Source organism: Molothrus ater, chromosome 11 (genome assembly GCF_012460135.2).
Source record: "Molothrus ater isolate BHLD 08-10-18 breed brown headed cowbird chromosome 11, BPBGC_Mater_1.1, whole genome shotgun sequence".
Taxonomy (NCBI): Eukaryota; Metazoa; Chordata; class Aves; order Passeriformes; family Icteridae; genus Molothrus; species Molothrus ater.
In genome coordinates, this window is record NC_050488.2 from 8,970,656 (window position 1) to 8,991,747 (window position 21,092).

The 21,092-nt window shown below is 36.0% G+C and overlaps 1 protein-coding gene across 1 annotated transcript in view; it reads right to left on the minus strand.

Moving 5' to 3' along the window:
• DNAH12 (dynein axonemal heavy chain 12) overlaps positions 1–21,092 on the minus strand; it is a 59,358-nt gene that overhangs the window by 33,197 nt on the left and 5,069 nt on the right. Inside the window, exons 8-33 of the mRNA XM_036391275.1 lie at positions 20,704–20,899; positions 20,067–20,255; positions 19,112–19,262; positions 18,911–19,002; positions 18,476–18,654; positions 17,067–17,202; positions 16,181–16,306; positions 14,408–14,542; positions 13,374–13,567; positions 12,305–12,521; positions 11,587–11,772; positions 11,024–11,224; positions 9,765–9,959; positions 8,777–8,898; positions 8,374–8,656; positions 7,654–7,773; positions 7,093–7,249; positions 6,700–6,872; positions 5,348–5,500; positions 4,698–4,937; positions 3,996–4,241; positions 3,573–3,692; positions 2,766–2,875; positions 1,945–2,128; positions 1,061–1,201; positions 76–159 (exon numbers count right to left, since the gene is read on the minus strand). Of these exons, the coding sequence (XP_036247168.1) occupies positions 76–159; positions 1,061–1,201; positions 1,945–2,128; positions 2,766–2,875; positions 3,573–3,692; positions 3,996–4,241; positions 4,698–4,937; positions 5,348–5,500; positions 6,700–6,872; positions 7,093–7,249; positions 7,654–7,773; positions 8,374–8,656; positions 8,777–8,898; positions 9,765–9,959; positions 11,024–11,224; positions 11,587–11,772; positions 12,305–12,521; positions 13,374–13,567; positions 14,408–14,542; positions 16,181–16,306; positions 17,067–17,202; positions 18,476–18,654; positions 18,911–19,002; positions 19,112–19,262; positions 20,067–20,255; positions 20,704–20,899 (4,330 nt within the window). The remainder of the gene's footprint in view (positions 1–75; positions 160–1,060; positions 1,202–1,944; positions 2,129–2,765; positions 2,876–3,572; positions 3,693–3,995; positions 4,242–4,697; positions 4,938–5,347; positions 5,501–6,699; positions 6,873–7,092; positions 7,250–7,653; positions 7,774–8,373; positions 8,657–8,776; positions 8,899–9,764; positions 9,960–11,023; positions 11,225–11,586; positions 11,773–12,304; positions 12,522–13,373; positions 13,568–14,407; positions 14,543–16,180; positions 16,307–17,066; positions 17,203–18,475; positions 18,655–18,910; positions 19,003–19,111; positions 19,263–20,066; positions 20,256–20,703; positions 20,900–21,092) is intronic.

Sequence of the window (21,092 nt, forward strand, 5' to 3'; positions counted from 1 at the left end):
AAACAGTCAACTCATTTTATTGTGCATTGAATAGACTAAATTTTGTTTTATATTTTCATTAAATAGAAAACTTACTGATGCCTGGGAAAGATCCATAGTTTCAAAAATTAGAGTCATCTGAGGGGACATTTGGATGACTTCCCCACTCATCAAACAAAGCTTGAAAGATAAAAAATAACATGCAAAATCATTTTAAAAAATTGGAATTAAATTACACTTCCTATCACAGGGGAGTTCTATATGAAAATTGGCAAAACCAAGTAAAATCAAAGGCAAGGTCAACTACATAAAATGTTTGACTACTTGTATCAATAGATTCTTATCAAGTTTTTGCTAAATTCTTCACTTAAACCATAGTACTCCAGAGTAACCTACCAGTAGGTTCATTACAATCAGTCTTGCATTTGACAAGAAGGAAGGACAAAAGATATGTTCAGCTCTTATTGCTAATACTGAAGCATCCCAGCTGGAGACACATTACCCTTTTGTCCTAAAGTAGGAGTCCAGTTTGAGTATTTTGACACATTATCATACAGAACTTAAAAGTTCAAATGTTGTGTCTAATTTGTCTATTTGCTTTGGGATTCCTGGGGCCCATTGACAAAAGTGGTGATACAATTTTGACTTCAGAAGCCATTATTTTGAAAATGCAACCCTTTGTATCTTGAGAATGTCTTGAAATATGGTTGTCTGAGCTCATGTAGTCTTAGAACTAATGGGGTTTATAATATAGAATTAATCGTAATTTCTGACATTTAAATTTCAAAAATTTATGTTAGAAAATCACACTATGGCATTAAGGAAACATTACATAATTCATGTCTTTCAGCAATGAATTGATATTGTGATTATGATTCCAATACAAACAAACAAAACAAACAAAAAAAAATCCAACCAAAAACCACAAAACAGAAAAATCTCACAACTTGTCACCAACACCATCTTGCACTTGCTCTTCTCAGAAGTCAAGCACTGCAGTTTGTATTTGTGGTTTTATACACAGAAGAATATTTTCAGAATATCCCATCATTTTCTTCAGGCATTTTTCACTGCCTGCTACCTTTTTGTTGTCATCCAGGACCGTGTTCATGCTCTCTATCCACAGGGTATCGATGGGGCCATCAAAGATGACCCATTTGCGCTCGGGGCTCTCGGCCAGTGCGAATTCCCTGAAGGTCGTAGCGACGACCCCGTCTGTCCACTGGTAATGGGGAGTGAGACAAAACCCAGAGTTAACCTGACTGCCAGCCACAGAAACCATTCCCTTGGCTTTCCATGAACCCTCACTTTTAACTGGTCTCCTCTTGTGCTGCAGAGAGCAGCATCTAACTTTGGGGTTTCACCAAGGGTCTTAAAACAACAGCAAATATATAAAAAAATAAAAATTCCACTTGAAAAAATACTGTAAGGAAAAGGACCAGCAATTCAATTTCCTGAAACTTAGAAATGCTTTTGCCCTGTCTTGCACCTGCTTCTCCCCAGAATCACCCTAATTCTCTCCAGAGTCACTATTTCACATTTACTGCTTCATATTGCTCCTCCTCCAAACCTAAGTTTCACACTTGGGAACCCATGAGTTCATAGATTTTTCTAGAGAGTTTTTGCATTACTTTGATTATACTGGTTAAGAATAGACAGAAAAATGAATACAATTATGTTTGATTTGATTTCCTAGCATGGATGCAACTATAAGAGGACAATGACCTTCAAAATGGTATTGCTTTTTATTTTTGCATGTTTAAACCCATGTAACTGCATACACACACGGTACTGCATTTTTTACATCCTAATTAAAAACAGGCCACAAAAGTATTAGTTAAAATAAAATTTACAATTGTGTTCTCATCTGTGTTTAAAATAATAAAATTATGAATTCAAGAGTTTACAATCCATAATAATGGAAATATAATTTACAAGAAACATTACTTTTTAAATATGCATTACCTCATGGGATATCAGATCAAACTGCCCAAAAAGCTGGCCCATAGTGATTGATTTTGGATTTACAGTTCTATAAATGACTTTTTCTTCTTCACCATAACCACGTTCTTTCATCAGAGACAAAGTATCTGCCAACACATGTAGAACTTTGGTCTTCCCAGAAAATGGCTCCCCCACCAGCATGAAGCTGTTAGATGGAAAAAAATTCCTACTATTAATAAATCTGTCTTGCAATTTAGACTTTCACAGATCACATGAAGGCCAACAGTATCAAACATATGCTTAAAGTTAATTTTCACCTAATTTTCAAAAAGTGAAGCAAGTAAATTTTCTTTGAACATAAAAAACATCTTTTCCACAAACTCACTTTATTTGCACATGCAAATATGATTGCACAATCTTACAGAGAAGATTAATTGATGAGCTGAATATTAACCATCATATAGCTCATATCATATTGTATATATTTCCTCCAGTTGCTATTCTGTAATAAAAGCTAGGAATAAAATGGCACAGATCTGACAACTAATATTTTAATAGAAATAAGCTTTTACAGTCCTAAGTTTTCACCATACTGGCATCAGCACCTAAAATCATTATACATGGGCAAGTGCTTCTGATATCAGGAAGAGTACAATTCCTCAGACATACATCCACAAGAATTTTGGGATATGCAAAAGCAGTATCAGTAATCAGCTGTTCTAAAGCTGATTGGAACAAAGAGGAATATTATGCCACCCTCAAAACCTTCTATAACTTCATACAAATGACTGCTACAGTGTAAGTCAGAATTACAAATGATGGTGCAGTGATGAGAACCTTACCCATGTCTAACAATCATCATTTCATATGTCTGTATCATTTTCTGCATAAAAGTTTGTACAGGTTGGACATTATGTTGAGTGCAACATTCATTGGCACATTCCAGAAAATCCTAAAATCCAAACAAATCATAATCTTATTCCTGCTACAATTTAAATTATTGTCCTGCAATAGAAGAGTTTATGCTCATCAGAAAGGGTTTCAAATTAATTAATAACTAAAATTGTATTAGTCAGAATATAGCAAACCTCCTGGAGGAAAAAAATTCCCACTTCTGTACTTCATGTCCTAGAACAGAATTTAACTACAATTTTTATCTTGAGGAGAAGGCATATCACCCTCAGGAAACCAGCAGTGTGCTTCAGAATCAAACACTTTTTTCAAGATCGTAGTATTTACTGAAAACTTAAAAGTTAATTGAATTTGTTTTTTCCACGTACTCATCCTTTCCAATCATTCTCCTTCAAAGATTGCTTCAAGTGTTGCTAACAACAAAGTACAAGCACCAACCTTTATCTCACTTAATTGTGTCCAATAATTAGGAAAGAAAACAGCCTAAAACTTGGTAAATGTGCAAATCAGCTCTCAGTCTGTAATGAACAACTCTTCTGAATGTAAGGGAACTCAGATGTGGATTAGATTCAGCACAGATAAGAGAATTTCCTTTGCTACAAATTTTCATTACAACATTCAGCAATTTTGCTCATCTTGAAACACCTCACGGCATCAATTGCACCTGATTACAAAGCAAATCACCACAGAACAGTCAACAATGGCCATTACCAAGGAAAAATTAGAAGAGTACTTACATTGTAGTCTGCCTCAGGAAGCTCGATTCCAGGAAATAAATCACTGGTTATACCCATGAACAGAGGTATATCATGTGACAAAAATTTGGGCTCATTCACATCTTTAATTGATCTAAGAAGCTAGAGGAAACAAATATGCATTTTGTCATTCTTATTAAGAGACAGAGCATAAGGTGTTCAGCAATTAAGATAACCTGGTATGTAACAAACGTGAATTCATTAATTTCATCATTTGATAAGAAGCCCAACCATGCAAACATCAGAACAGCCTAGGAAAAATGCAGCATGTATTTTATTATCTTAATTTCACAAACTACAAAACCTGGATCAGTGATGAGACAAGATATGCTGGAACTGCCTTCAGACCTTAGAACTGCATATATCTATGAAACTCCTTAAACAAATATTCCCTCGGGAACTCACCAATATATCTTCATCTTCTGTTGGAAATTTTAACTTTAGATTGCCTGCAGCCACCAGCACAGCTTTGACTGCCCGCATGCCATAGTCGTAGTGATACTGAGAGGAAAGCTGCTCTGAACAAAGCCTGTAGGTCATGACTATCTTCACTGACAGCGACTTAGCATTCAAAAATCCATAGGAATAGAGGGAAATTTCTGCTATCAGAGCATAGTTTGGAACCATCATGGCTACCGTTCGGAAAAGAACCTGGAATACATACCCAAAGAAATATCTTCAAATAATTAATTTAGGAATGGAAAGCAATGCAGAACTTTTACATTATTTATCCCACCACAAAACAGTATTATCAATATTTGCAGTTAAGACTCCCTAGGAATTTAACCCGAGCTACCACCAATATCCATCTTAATGTACAATACAGTATATTAAGAAAAGACACCGTGTCTCTAGCACTTTTCCCTCAGCACTGTCTCAAGAATGCAAGAATGCAATTTGCCCCCTGCACAGATACATCCAGCAGAAAGGAAGGGAAATGTGGTCCATGGCAGGTGAGAGAATGCACTTTCTTTCTTTCAGCAATCTGTAGTTGGCGTGCTCCTCATGCTGCACTATCTCTGCTTTCAGTTAGCAAAGCCTCTTCATGAAAACAGCTCACCTGGACAAAACTATCACAAAGGTCACAGATGCATCTTATTATTTTACCTTCAGATTATCTGGAAGTTCAGAACGTCCTGCATAACCTGGATTCATAGTAATTGCTATAAAACAGTTTGGGTTAAGCTTCAGCTCAGTTCCTTCAAAATTAAATGTTTCTAGCTTCATCTGTATGGCTCTTTGGATGCACAGGATCTGCTGTGCCACTACAGACAGCACTTCCAGTTCAATGCGATTGAATTCATCAAAACATGCCCAGGCACCTGATGAAGCCAAACCCTTGAAAAACTGCAAATGAAGAAAGAAATCAATAACATTGCTAACAGAAACGTTTCAAAAGAAACTAAGAATATAATGTAGGAATGTAAAAAAGTTTAATAGATTAAAAAATACAATTGCAATACTAATGCTTAAACCTCTTTAGATCATAGATCAGTGATGTACTGAAGAGCAAAGTTTTTGACTCTAAAGCAAGCTAAATCAGAAGATCCCAACCCCGTGAACTCTTGTTTGTTTCATGTTTTAATTAGAAACTTAATAGGCTTTCATAAAGCACAGAAAATGAAACATGTAGAAAACAGCATATAGCATCCAAGGGCAGCAGACCACAGGACCACATTTATTTGTGTCTGCAAAACAGGGACCCTGAAATTTTCATGCTAAAAATAAAATACAACATATATTTATTTTCTGTTTACCTTTCCCATTGCCAGGTAATCAAGGCCATCAGAGCAGTTAAAGACAACACACTGAACAGCAAGAGCCTTAGCCAAATCTTTGGTGGTCTCTGTTTTACCTGTTCCTGCTGGACCCTCTGGGGCGCCACCGAGGTTTAAATAAAAGGCTCCAATCTAAAGCACAGAAATAGTTTATGGAAATTATTTGTATGAAATTCTTCTGAATGAAAATGGAAAAATTAAATTGCATTTGATAGTTTCATGCACTTATTTTATCTAAGATAAAAGGTATGGTTTTCCTAATTAAAAAGAATCTGAAATGTACTCACAGCTGGGAAAAAGAGGCAAGAGAATTTAATTTTGACACTAACAGAGGGTTTAGCTTTATAATCATCAAGACCATGATTGGTTACTCAGTCTTTATTATACCCAATCTTTCAGTTCTTGTTTAGATACACCTTTCAAATTAAATTTGTTGCAGCTGCTTGTTGCTAGTCTTTTCTCTCCATCTGTCCTTTTATATATTTTTTTCCTCTTTTCTTTTTCTTTCCTACACCATCCCCCTTTGATGTATATGCCTTCCACTGACTATTCAATATTCTTTTCTATACTCCATTGAAGTAGGAGGAAATCTGACAGAAAATAAAAGTTGCAGACTTTAAGCAAACAGTCCAATCCACAGTCCAATACAGATGTGGCCCAGTTACAGGGCCACATCTGTATTGACTGACAGGTTCTGGGAATACTTTATTGATCTTGGAGGGCAAAGGACAAGACTTCTATTTGCCAGAATGCCATGCTTCTACCTGCTGTGCTCTGATTCAAGGCTTGTGAGCCTAAAACCAAAACAGACTACCAGCTGCATCACAATCTCACACCAACATCCCGTGATGTTTTGACAAACAGATACCAAGCATCAGCTACGGCCACACCACGTGTGCCTAGCAAAACCTGAAATCATACTCCAGCAAAGAGACTGCAGTAACTGATAATGAGAAAAACGGTATCTGAGATGACTTTGGTAACTTTCAGTTGTCAGGTTAGCTGAGGATAAAAGAGTACAATAATAAACACCTCTGCCAAGAGCAGGGGTACTAAAAAGTGGCCAAACTTGTACTAGTCTTAGGAACAGTGTGATCACAAGTGAATCCTTCTCCATCTAATTTAGCAACCCCAGAACATCAGAAAAGCACTTTGCATTCTCATAATCTTTACAGTAATCAATTATTGTCTTTTTTTCCTGTGTGTTTTAAAAAAGCAAAACCACGACAGAAGAACACACTAATGCTTCAGTCAGGCTGGTGCGCTGTCCAGATTTGTGGTTTTGAGTGATTTTCATGTTGAACATTCTGCAGAAATTACAAAGCTCGTACCAGGGTGCGGTAGCACCTGTCAGTGAGAGGAGTGATCACCAGGCGGGGCGAGTTGCCCAGGTACTCGTAGGCGTATTTCACATTGCAGTTAATGATGCACACGCGAACGTTCTCGTTCTGCCAATAATAGCGCAGCTGCGCAAGCCACTGAAAGTCTGTTTCATTCTGCACACCTGACAAACAGAGTTGACAGCAATCATAAAAGATGTTGTAGATAGCTGGATTTTCTATTATGGTTAAATTTAAAACAGCTTTGAATTATTAGTGTTGATGTTTGTAGCCAAATACTCACAAATCCATCTTAGTGTTGTACTGTTTTAGGCAGTAAAATCTGACTGGTTAATGATTTTTCATTAACTGTGTGTTAAGAAAAACATCTTCAAATATAATTACCACTTCCAATCATTTCCTTGATGACATCTCTAGCATGAACATCAAGAGTAACCAAGGCACCCAATGTAATCCTTGTTTGCTTTGACAGTTTTCCTCTCACCAGCTCTACAATATCATTAAGTTGAAGCTGAAGTGTATCATAGTAACCCTTTAAGCCCTAGGAGACAAAAAGTAAATTTGAGACTAGTTATATCACAGTTTCAAGTGTTCCAGACGTCTACATGTTGACTAGATATCTTAACAGAGGTTGCTTATTAAGCTCCTATTTATATTGTCATGGTTTTTCATAAAATTCTCTCTTACCCACTTATTAAGTTAAATTAAAGTTATTAATTTATGTTGCAAAGCTACATTTTAAACTATGATTGTTCTAAATAAGAATATTTAAGTACTTGAATGAAAGGTATAAATCACTGTACATAAATTCATGTATGTCAAACACAAACACTCAAAATTTTTAAAATTTTATTTAATTGTAAAAAGCTGTTTGATTAAGCAAAATACACCAGCTGAAATGAAACACTAAGAAAGATTTTTTCCAAATTATGCATTGCACAGTACCTTGGGTCCCTGGAGAAGAACTTCATGTACCTCACTTGTCCAGTACATTTGAGACACACACAGCACTACTTGGCCAGGCCACTCCAGAACCCAGCGCTTTCTCTCAGTCTCTAGATAAGCCTGAAAGAGTTACATACATCATACAAACACAGTGTCTGGGAATAAATACAGCAATGTAATACAGAAGTTTATAAGGTTAATATTCCTTGCTGAAGAATACTATTTTCCTATTTGCAATGTCCAAGTGGAGCTTTAAATGCTCTTTTCCCCTTAGGTTCACAATTTTTTACCCAATAATTTTAAATATTCTTAGAATTATCTTTCCATATTATAGAAATATTTACAACTTGTTAACTTCATACAAAGAAATATTTTCTGTCTAACGATTTCCTTTTAGGAGGAAGCAAGCATATTACAAGTGTTCTATTTCTAATTCATAAGAAACCTGAACTATTACATTGGATGATATATCGTGTAAAATAGTAGTGCTGTGAAACTTTTAGAAGAATTTGTATCCAGTATTGTAAGAAAACTACTTGCATCTTATTCAAACTAAACTCTAATGTATATCACTGGCCTATTAAATACATGTCATGTTAACTTGGTCCTGGCCACATGACTTCAGCAACTCCTGTGTTGAGGAAGAATTTTAGAAAGCCAAGAGACAGCCACAAAACAAAGATAGGTGCTACAGTTCTTAAATTATCATAAACCCCATACCATTCTTGATCTGGCAATTACATCACGTACAGTCTTCAGCATAACATCTTCTACTTGAATTAACCACTTCTCCACTGCACCTCGAGCTTCAGAAGTAGAAATGTTTGAAACCAGTGTCACATGCTCCCCTTCAGAGCTACACATTCCTTTAATATCCAAATTGCGAAGGAAGTCCAGCTTAGCAATGCCTTCAAAACACTTCTTCAAGTGAGGCTGAACTCTAAGAGGATCCTTAGTCTCTGACAGGATCTCCAACATTTCATCATTAGACAAGAAAAAGAAGCTAAAAAATTAGAAAAAATATACAACTGCATTATCGAGCTATTTTTAAGACTGATCTTATTCCCAACAAGAAAGCCCCATTCAGAATCTGTGGGTTTTAAATAACCAAAGCTCATCATACCGGGGAAAGAAGAGACGTTTTTTTTCAAGGTAAGCATTAAGCCCTTTCATGATTTTGTCAAGAAGTTCATTACAGTTCCGAAGCTTCTCTGTTAATCCTTCAAAGGAAGTAGCAGCAAGAACCTGTAACAACAGGTTACATGTGCAAACTGTCAGCTATAAATGAAATATTTCAAACTGAAATTACTCAAATAAGGAACAACATAACTTTTTATTCTTGAAAGCCTAGGGAACTGAAATCGTAGTTCACTGTATATATTCTGAAAACAAAGCATCCCCTCCCACCCCCACTGTAGCATTGCGTGTTTTTAAATTGTAATACATTTCTAGCAGTCAGTTTTCTAATCTTTCCTATTTTGTACTGTTATAGCATATTTTGTTATTGATGGATTGTTCCTCTCCCCCGTGTTATTGGTTTTGCCCTAGCTGTCCATCTCTCCAAAGATCTGCCCCTCTGTTCCCTGTTCTCCTCCTTTTGAATGTCAATCCCTCCCCAAGCCTGCCTCTTTCTCTAGAAACTTCCCTATAAATCTTGTGTCCTTCGAAACCCCACTGGTTTGTTTAAATTATTCTCCTCCCCTGCAGTCCCCTATTGGTTTATTCATTGTATTCCCCACCTTGTGTTCCACCCCCAATTTTTCCCAATTGGTCAAAGACTGTATCCTCCCCTGGGACCTCCTACCCCTTATAATCTGATGTATGCAGGTCACTTTGCCCTTTCTGTCACTGAACCTCTGGGAAAAGCCTTCTTTGGAAACCATACAGAGGGCCTGTCCCCAGTCCTTGTCCCTACCCTCGGCACAGTCTGCAGCCCCCCTGAGCCGTAGAGCTGCCGTGCCCTGTAGCTGCAGCCGGATCAGACAGCTTTGTGAGGCAGCCCAGCTGTGCTCTCGGTGTCGGGAGCTGGCCGGGCTGAAATCTGGCACCGTGGCACCCCACCAAGGCAAGAGAAGTTACTGCTTCCTGTCAGGAATGGACATTGCCCTTACCTTTGGGTCTTCAGCACAAAACTGCATAATCTCTCTCCACTGTCTATCCACAGTCTGAAACTGCCGTCCCTCTTCTGGCATCTGTTGCATAATATCCTCAGAAGAAAAAATGGGTTCCAAATACAGCCACTGGGCCTGCACTTTGAGCCAGTCATCAATATTCTCCTGAATTTTAATCAAGCGGCTTTCCCATTCCTTAATAAATGGTTAAAGAACATTAACTTGACATTTCTAAGAAATAATGAGACAAATTATGATAACGAGACAACAAATTCAGGAAAGGTAGACATTGTGGTATTCCAGCTCCCAAAGAGAAAAAAAAAAGTCTACCAATAAACAAAATGAAAGAAAAATATTTAGGAGTGTAAGTTCTTCCACATATACAGATGGCCAAAGGAGCTCAGAAATTTTTACTCACTTGGAAATTAATTTTCCAAACTGCATTTATCACTTTAGTGCTATGAACTTTCAATAACTTAATTGTTAAGCAATAGCCAGGAGGCTACCAGTGATAAATTCTACTTCATCTCCCCACAGCAAGGGCTCTTTTAGCTGAATGGCAGCAGGGACACAATACCAGAAAAGCTACCTCAGCTCACAGGAGATATCCATCAAGTCAGGACAATGGCAGATACCACTGGAGCAGGCTGCCTGTAAAGTGTAAGCATGTTCACTGAGCCTGCTTGAGCCTGAATATTTCCCACATAAAGCAACAATGAACTAGGAAGGGTAACTGCAAAGCAATTCCACCAGCTTCTCTCCTGTCAAAAGCCATGGTGTTAGCACCACAAAGACTACTCTAGCCCTGAAATTCAAAAGCAAGTGTAAAGCACTGCCATCATTGCTCTGAGGCCTGATTTAAAAACACTCTCCCAGCCATCAAGAACTTCCTTTGCCCTGAGGAAAACATTGTAGTTCAAAATTTGAGTCCAAAACTCAATAAATACATAAATGTTCTTATTAGCAATAATAGAAGCATTATTTCCAGTTATTAAGAAGCAAGGCTAATGGAAATAGTGATTTTGCAAAATATGAGAAAAAATGATCATGTTCTCTTGGTTACACTTGAATCTGAATGGAAGAGAGAATTCCAAAACAGTAATAAGATAAGTATGACTCATGACTTAAAAGATTCTTACTGAAAAATCAATGAAAATATTTTGTTAACAATTCAAACAATAAAGTTGTAATACAATCAGTATACTATTGCACTACAGTTATCTCACAAATAAAAATGGTTGAAAAAGTACTCATTGTACCCTTATTTCAGTCTCAAACGGTTTAATGAAAGGTGATCCTCTCATTGTCTGAGTTTTCATAATCTGATCATCAAGAAGAGCCTGAATATCATCCACTGAAGACAGAATATGAATACCAGTCTCACGATACACATTTGTGGTGAAGGAAATTGAATCCCAGGTTTCCTTCATGGTATGCATTGCTTTCTCCAAGGAAAATTCCTATTCAAAAAGGAAATAGCTTGGTCTAGTCACTGAATTATTTTTTTCCAACTCTCTAATTCAATATATAAGCATATCTAGCTGAATAAACTATTTTGCTCTAACAGCACAAATTAACTATTTGTTATTATTTTTCCTCAGTATATTCTTTTCTTGCACACAGAAAGCAGCACACTTGGGAAATGCTGATGATGTCACATGAGCTACAAATCCTTACACTCATTATTAATATATAATGGACCAAAGTCTCACCAAATCTCCTCTGTTGCATAATGGCAGAGACAAATAATGCTAACAAGTCACAAAAGTATTCAATAAGAGACCTGATGTCACATTTGTCACTATCAAACCTCTGTGCTTACCTTGCTTGCCCCTACACTTATTGCTGTGAACTGGTCCAAGTAAGAGGATAGATTCTGCTTCAACACTTTTCTCAGGGTAGTTCCAGCATCTGGTGTTACATCATATCCTGCTATGTCTGACATCTGCTTCCAGTGACGTTCTCTCATGCCAGGATTACAAAAGACAACCACAGTGGGAATATACTCCTAATTCAGAAGAAACATTTATAAGTAAATATTGTAATTTACATTTTTTCTTCATTTTTTCATCTTTTGTGTGCATTTAAAATTCTGCTACAGCAGCTGAAGACATGAAAATCTTTTCCAAAAGCTGCAGATGGCTGCACTTGGTTTTCCATTCAATTTCTAAATAATTATATCAACTACTGAAGAAGAAATATAAAAAAACTATTAAGCATAATTTTTCAGTGATGCTAAATTTTGCTTCTATTACCATAACACGAGTCCCATTTCAAAATTCCCAACTACATCCTTAAATGTTTTTCTGCATCCAAAAATGACTTTTCTCCTATATGTGTGCTCTCGTTGCAATTCCAGAAACTATTTAAAAAATTTTAAAATCCAGTTTTATTAAAATGAATGAGACAGTACAATCCGGAAATGGGGATTCAGAACAGCCTCACTCTATCTCTGACTCTGCATCATCTACATGTACTAAGCCCTGAATTTAGCATTTGTCCCTCAGTATCAGATATTAATCTCTCTCATGTTTTCTTACCTTGAATTCTTTAATCTGCTCCAGAACTGAGGAACACATTGTAAGAGTTGGATTACCCAGCAGACCTGTGTATCGCGCTGCCTTTTTCTTCTCCGTTGCCGCTTTCTTCTGCTTTTGTTGGAAGAGTCTTAACAGTTTGTAAATCTCTCTATAAAATTCATCAATCTCAGTCTCCATGCTTTCCCCATCTAGCTCCAAAAAGGTCCCATCCATCCATCTGAGAGAAAAAATAAGGTTACAAAACAGAATAACAAATGTGGCCCACAAATAATTATCACTTTGTTTTGCAACACATGAATAGCTATTTAAATTAAAGCAAAGCTCTTCTTCCACATTATTGTTATTCTTTGCAAAATTCTAAAGCCCAGCTAAAAGTGGCTCAACCACATTCTTCTGTGTATTTGTGTAGTTCTCTCAAGTCAGACACATACTGAAACTGAGTAACTGCATGAATGGACAAATATTTAAGTTAAACTCTAGAGAGAGATTGACATATGACATTTAAAAATACACTAGGTCTTGTGTTTTCAAACCCCCCCCACTTTCAGCCATAGCACATTATACCTTCTAAAGAATAAATGAAATAATAAAGAATCTCCCTTAATTTAAACACAGAGTACAGTTTTGTGGTAGAATGTAACCACTAAGCAGCAACATAGTCATTTGAACGCACCATTTTGGACAGCTGCTAGGTTAAAACCAGTTTTGGTTACATGCAGATGATGAGCTCTCTAGTTGAGCTCATGTGTGTGATTCATGGTGTGATTCTTGGGGCTGTCCTGTGCAATGCCAGGACTTGGACTTCATCATCTTTGTGGGTCCCTTCCAGCTTAGGAAGTCCAGTGATTCTGTGATTCCATGATGACATTTTAAAAATAAAAACAAACCAACTTTTTTTCTAGCTGAATTAAAAATAGCAAGTCTGATCTATTTGTTATATTACCCTCTTACTTTGCTTGCTAGAAACATGTTAACAAGAAAACAAATCCATATTCTACATCTGACATAAATGAGACCAGGATAAGCATTTTGCTCACTCTACCTCTTACAGCATTTACTGGTGAATTACCTTCTTTCTGTTCGCTGCCATTTCAGTATAAGATTGAAGAGTTTCTGGTATGGTTCTATCTCAGCTCTTAAGTTGTTGAGGAGAGGGAATTCACTTGGTTTCCATCCAAGCAGAATCTCCTCTTTATTAAGAGCAGCTACTGTTTCATCAGTGTCCTGTATTGTTTTGTGTAAAGTCCTCACCTCAGTCACATACTGAAATCAAATAATAGTATGTCTTGAGAAATAACCAAATTGTGCTCTGAACAGCTTATATTAAAATATAAGCTTTCACATTAAAATTTTGGAAACAAGATTTAAAAACACTTCTGCTTATTGATGAGTATATAAACTGTGAAGAAACCAAATGAACATTATGAAAAATAAAATTGGTTCTCATTACTGAATTTTAGAGTATATTCAAAATGTGTGGGCTTTTAAACTTACTGTTCCAGGAGGCAGGCACACAATTTTTTATGTACATGGAATATCATATTGGTAACTGGGATTTATTAGCTTAGGATTTCTGTTCTGTGCTTTGAAGTGCTTTGTTTTTTAAAAAGCCACTATTTCTTACTATGCAATATCCTCCAATTAAAGCACAAGACATGCTCTGAAAATTAAAAAATACTGCTAGAAATTAATGAAACTTTGGAGCCAGTGGTCTGCTCTTCACTAGCATAACAATTAAGTTTTGAGGTTTGTAGGAAAAAAGTATCAAATTGGTAACTGTGCTGGTTTTGCATTAATTGATTTGTGGTAATGAGGGAAAACGAATAAATTATATTCGTGGGTGCACACACTCTTTCTGAACTTCTATTATTGGTATCTATCAGCTAATTCTAGCTTTATAGCAAACTTTCCTCTAAATAAAATGATAAATGCCAGTGGTTAACAAAAATGGGAGAGGGATTAAGCTTGGTATCTGTGGCAAGAGAATAATAAATGTTTTAGTTCACATTTGTTACACTGATTACTTTTCATTACAATTTTTCTATGATCCCTGGGTATTAGACACATAAAACATTTATACCAATTTTATATTATTAATCAAACCTGCTGCATGCGATCCAGTTCTGAGTATTCTTCTAATTCTGACACAGATTTATAAACCTTGTCTAATTCACCATGCAGGTTCTCACATTTCTGTTGCACTTCTTGTTCTCGTTCAGCTTTAGACTGTTGGATCAGCTACAAAAGAATTTATTTTTTTCATGACAAAGGTGATTTTAAGTTCTTTCAATAATTAACATACATACTACCATCTAAACATTTAATGCAAACAGACAAAACTAACAGTACAGATAAATTATCGACCTTGCAACAGCTGATTTTTTTTCCTATGTCCCACTTCAGTGTTTGCAACCTCTATTTGCTAGCATGGTAGCTTCATCTCAACAATCATAGCAGTTAGGATTGCCTCAAAGGCCTCCTTCAGGAAACAGGAGACAGAAAATAAAGCATTACAGGAAAAAAAAAAGGTATTCTTAATTTTGGGATTCAGTATTTTACTGCCAAAAAGGACACCTACAGTTGCTGAGAGCCAATGTTATCCCACATGTACCTGTGGCTGTAAAAGCCAGAAATTCTAGAACATAAGACCACCTGAAAGCACTGGGTCTGCACACTCAAGGCTCTGTTTTAGGGTACCAAACAAAAAAATCAACAAAGAGAGAGATTTCCTAAGACAAGGACACCTACTGCCATGCAAAATTTGTGACAGACAGAATTTCACCAAAGGAGGAACCACTCTTTTCATTTTGCACTAGAATAAGAACAGACTCATATCTGAAAGTATACAATGCAAATATACAGACTCATGAAAACTTGGTGTGAAACTTTTCTTGTCCTCAACCTCTAGCACAACGCAAGTCACTTACAGCCAGCTACAGGGTCCCACTGCTGAGGGATTCTCACCAAGTAGTGAGATTCACTCTGTAGTACCATTTTCAATAAAAGGAGTTAGAACAAGCATCATGGACTCTCTGTGTAGAAAATTAATTTTACTGATTTTTTGGGGGGGATCAAAAGAATAATGTGCTTGCATGGGGATATCATGCAAACAAAGTATTTTATGGATGTAGCAGTCTCTCAAGCTGTGTATCTTTTCAGTCAGAGGCGTAATTTATACCCTTGGACAAAACTTATTAAAGGAGAAATCCTTACTTGTAATATTTAAAAGATACTGATTTTTAAAAATGTTAATTATGAATTCTTTAAAAATTTTAGAAGAAATTATTAAATCTATGCTAAATTACTACAGAGGCAAGAGAACAATAAAAGGCTCGATTTACTGTGCCATAGACAGAGAGAAAGCATGCTAAGCAAGATGAATACAGGTGGTGGAAGAAAATTAATCTACAGTCACACAGAGAAAATGAGATGCTGCATATTTTCTATTAATTATTACTAGGAAACATTGTTCCCCCTGTTCTTTTTTTTGACAGAACAAAATACCATTTTAACCAAATGACTTTCTCTTCAGACACTCAGTCTTACTAAGGGCCTGGCAGTTACATTTTCAGTTAAATTTCAAGTACAGTGTAGTGAACTTTCATCTACCTATATCTTACCTAGTACTGACCACAAGCATATTAGGATAATCAGATGTGCTGAAGCTTTTAAGTTACAGTGACAGTTTTAAAATTTAACCACAAAAAGCCCACTTTTGTTACAAAAATCAGGAAATATGTTATTCATGCATGTCTAAATGAGTATGGTCCATGTTATATGTGTATGTACATTTAGCCTGCTGAGGAAATAATAGCTCAAGTAAAGTGAGAAGTCTAACAAGCCAAAATACACCATAAACTAAGAAAATGCTCTTACAGTATCATGCTCTTTAAAAATGCGGGTAATCTTCTTTGGCCAAAATATGGCTGTTTTATTTAGTTCAATGTCTTCAGCAGTAAATGGATAAACATCTATCAAGTAACTCATTTGCCGACAGCACTCCTACAAAGAGAGATTTCACAAAACTTTAGGTATGATAGATCTGTTTAAAATACAGGGCATGATAATATTATCTATAAAGAGAAAATAAAAATCTACATTTCATGAACTTTTCAGAATTCAGAGCTCCTTCAGCCAATTGAATATTAACATCCAAAATAAATGTGTAACACTTTTCAAATCCTTGCCCTGATCATGAGCTTGTTTCTCTAAATATGACTCCTGTGTTCTGTAAATCTATATGCAGAAATTCTAATGTTATTAAAAATATACAAAATACAATTTCTGCAGATATAAACATATTTATAGACCTATTACCATCAGAAAATCTGACACATATTCACACACACATTCACAAACTACTCCTAATGTAACATCACCTATATTCTGCTCAAAGAGTAAATTGTTTCTTGTGTGTTCAAAGTCTGTTGACTGTTTTTACACATAAAATGTTCTTTATACTGTCTATTACATTTTCACAAATAGATTGTTAAGCAGTCCTGAAGTAAGTCTCCAAATACAAAAAATAAATGGACTGATTTATTAGAAGCTGCATTTCCTCACAGACTTGCAGAACACATGGGAATGGGAACAAGAAGCAAATACATGTGGCAAAGAATAAGCTGGACTTCCCACTTCTGTCCAAAGTAACACTGAGTTTATTCACACAGGCAGAAAAAAGTCTGCCCTCTGGAATTAATTCTTTATTTGTATAGGTCAGCATGTCTAATAAAGGATCAAGAATTAAAGGACAGTCTTTTACCTTACTCCTTCGCACCAGGTCCTGAAAATCTTTGCTCTTGACTTTCTTCATGTGTTCCATTATTTCTACCATTTCTTCTGTTGACTCAGGAACTTTTAATGCACATTCCTTAATGGCTTCACATTCACTGATTATCCTATAGGTTTATTTTACATAAAATTCCAATATTTTAAGATGCTAGTTTGACTGGTTTCAAGCTCAGCTTTAATGCAATTAAAAATTCAAATTACTTCTTTAAGTATTCTCCCCTCACAAAATTCCATTATTTATGAAACTAGAAGGGAAATATGACCAAGTCAGTCTAGACAAATACTGGTTTCTGACTTGCAATATTTGCTTTGTTTGGATTTTGGGGCATTCTTCTGAAATAAATGCTTTAGTAACCTGTTGCTACTAAAAGAACTTCAGCAAACTATCATTAGTGTACACACAAACACTTTCCTAGTAAATATTGTCTCACTTTGGTAATGTGGAATCACTATAAAACTTGGCCATAATTGTTCATTTTAACTAAAAAATGTAGTAAGAGATTCCCCATGACTTAATCCATACCTGCAAATTAACCTCCTGTTTGACTAAATTGATATCCTGTAAGGTCACCCATATAGAAGATAAAGGGGAGGTGGTGGATATAATTATTCTGAGTTTTAATAAGGCTTTTGATACTGTCCTTCACAGAATCCTTCTAGAAAAGTTGTCCAAGTGTGGATGAGTGTGTTCATGGTGTGCTAGGTGAAGAACTGGTGAAGTGCAGAGCTCCAAGTGTTGTAAGCAAATGGCTGGCAACTGTTACCAGCAGTGTTCCTCAGGATTCACTTCCGGGCCAGTTCAGTTCAATCTGAACTGAATCTTTATCACTGATTTTGATGCAAGAGTTGGATGCACCATCAGCAAGTTTGCTCATCATACAGCTGTGAGGTGCTGCTGACTCCCCTGAAGGATGGGACACTTCGCAGAATTAAACATTTGACTGTGATTAAGGGGATGGAAGGCAATGAGTTGAAATGGCAGATTCTGCACCCAGGATGGAGTCACACCCAGCACAAATACAAATGGGGAAGAATGGCTTGAGAACAGCCCTGCTGAGGTATCCATCAGGTAATAAGAGAGTCTGACTTGGACAGTGCAGTTAATACTGTAATTCACACATACATCCAGAACAGTAATGAAGTTCTTGGATCTTTGATCTTTTAGCTCCTCCATTACCCAAGTCCATACTAATATGTTCTCCTACCTTTTTTTTGAGACTAACACAGCAGAAGAAATACAACAGCCTGTGCAAACTGAATAAGATCAGTAGTTAGCCAAGAGCCTTCAGTAAAGAAAGTATGGTATATTTGCATTTCTTCTGCATGTTTCTACTATGCATTTACACATAGAACATTCACAAGCAGAAAAATTCTACTTACCTTTCATTTTCCTCTCTGTAATCCGCAAATATTTTGTCCATTAGCATTTTTGCGAAGTTATTTGCACAATTAGCCAAACCTTGCTTTAAATCCTCACAATTCAAACAGATCATAGGGAAATAAATCACCTCTGGCAAACTCATGATTTCCTTCTTGAGGGTGAAAAATTCATCTATGAACTTCAGAAAAACATCAGACTTTACACTTCAGAGCTGTTGTTTAAATACTTGGCTACATGAGTAAGTATTAAATACTGAAGAAAAGAAGTAATGCTTTCTTCTATTTACCATAAATTTTTAGGGAAAAAAATCAGTTAATTGTAGGTAGTCCATATATTTTTAGCTAAAGGCTAAGAACCTGTTACCCTCTGCTACCTTCTCATTATTGCTGTATTTATAGTAAAAATTATAAATAAAGCGTAGAATAAAAACTTACAGTAGTGTATTCATCAAAACTGGGTTGCTCTGCTATAAATGTGTTTATCCGTTCCTCTGCAGTTCCATCTACGAGCCAGCCATAATTTTCAACTACAATTCAATTACAGCACATTTATATTACTAAAATGCATATGCCATACAGCAAGCAACTTATTACAAAGAAGTGACACAGCTATTTGCACACTCTTCTGTCACTTACCATAGCCTTTAAAATGTTGCTTTGGGCCTTCTAAGTTGTCTCTGATAGATTCTCCCAGAGTGGATTTGGCCCATTGGACAGTGTGAGCAGGAAGCTCAGCATCCAGAGTTTCAGTGCTACCCATTAGCCAAGCATCTACTGTTTGGAAGTTCTAAAAGCAGTGCAAGTGTTGATTATTTAAATTTTAAAGAGCAGCACAAGGATATATATACTTTAAAAGTAAGTTGCAATCTGCAGGAAGACACGATCACAAAAGTATGAGACCCTAACCATGACCAAGTTCACATGCTTTATACACATGTAGAATGACTTTTCCTGAAGCAGAGTTGAATATGAAACATGTAAAGGAAAACAAAAAATTACCCAACCTTGCATAAAATGAAATTATTTAATATATGCAAATACAGAAAACCAACCCCAAAACACTTCTCTGAAAGTACCACCACATGAGACCAATACTCAGTTCATATGTAAAGCCCCCAGACTGGCTCTCTTCCCTGGAACCACAGACAGGTTCCCAAGACATCAATCTTTTGATGTTGTATATAATAGTTTTTAGGGATTTGAGTATTTTCTTTTTCCTAGAAAGAAAAGCAATATCCACTCTAATTTTCCTTGTGTTTCTCTGGAGATCTTAACTTTAATGAAAATTTATTGTAAATCAGCAGACATATAATAAAGATGTTATTATTGTAATTGCAGACCCAAAGAGCAGACTAAAACAATCAATAGCAAGTGCACCAAGTTTTTATAAAGAAGGAATTACAAAATTACTTCAGAGCCTGGAGTGCCACTGGGCATCAAGATTCATGATGTGACCTGTAGAATCATTATGGAAAATAAATAAAAGTTGCATTCTGATTCCATTGCCAGGGTAGTCAGACTCCTAAGTCACAAGTATTTTCACATACTGAACATCTTAACAATTGCATAATGAAAAAAACCAAAAGCACACCTGGAGAGTCTGTCCTATACAATCAACTACAAACAGAATTGCTTCCTCTAACTCTTGTAAGCTTGGATAAAACTCCATTCTATTTTCATCAAGAGTCAAGTCCATCTTAAATATAGGCAGACGTCTTCTGTCTTCCAGATCAAAAAGTTTCACAAAAACTTCTGTTGTTCTTTGCAGTAATTCTTTCAGCTAGGTAATAATATAGATCACCTATTAGTTGACATATAAAGGGCTCAACCCATTTTCCACTCATCCAATAAGCCAGGATTTCCATTCATTTTAGCACTTCTGGCCTGAATTATGGATAACTGAAGCACTGGGAATTTTTCTAATAATTCTAAGTAGAAATCAGTTCTATTATTTTTTCTAATAATTCTAATTAAAAATCAGTTCTAATTTTTCTAGTGGTTATTAGTCCCAACCCTTAAATGCTAAAAGCTAATGAACAAGTAAACATTTCAGTAAAGTCCATGCATCTATTTTTGCTACAAAAGTAAGTCTATTATTAATACATGCATGTAGAAACAAAATATCTTGAAAGCATTTTCCTTTGACTAGACTGTTGTTCCATTACTTTTCTACAAAGCGAGTAATGTTTTAATCCCATTAAGTTTATCGTGGGAGGAAAGATATTTACCTGATTAGACATAAGCACAGCCACACAGTTATAAAAAGACTCAAGCTGATCCAAGTTTACACCATCCAGGGATTCTAGTTGACTAAAGAGACCGAGAACCCTTTGGTACCACGTAGTCATTATCTTGTCTTCTGCTTTAGAACTGCTTAGGGATGCATCAGTTTTTAAAGATCTACAGTCAATTGGTCCTTTCAATCTAGAAAAGAAAGTTACAGCCAACTTTATAAACAAAATTTAAACAAACCAAACATGGAGTAAGGTAACAATACAAACTTTTGTATTACAAACCTAGTTTTTCTCTAGCAGGAAGCACAGTGGGAATTTACACATTGCTTCAGTAGACTAAAAGGAAAGAAAAAGCCTGCCTCAAATTCCAGGATTTGCAGAAC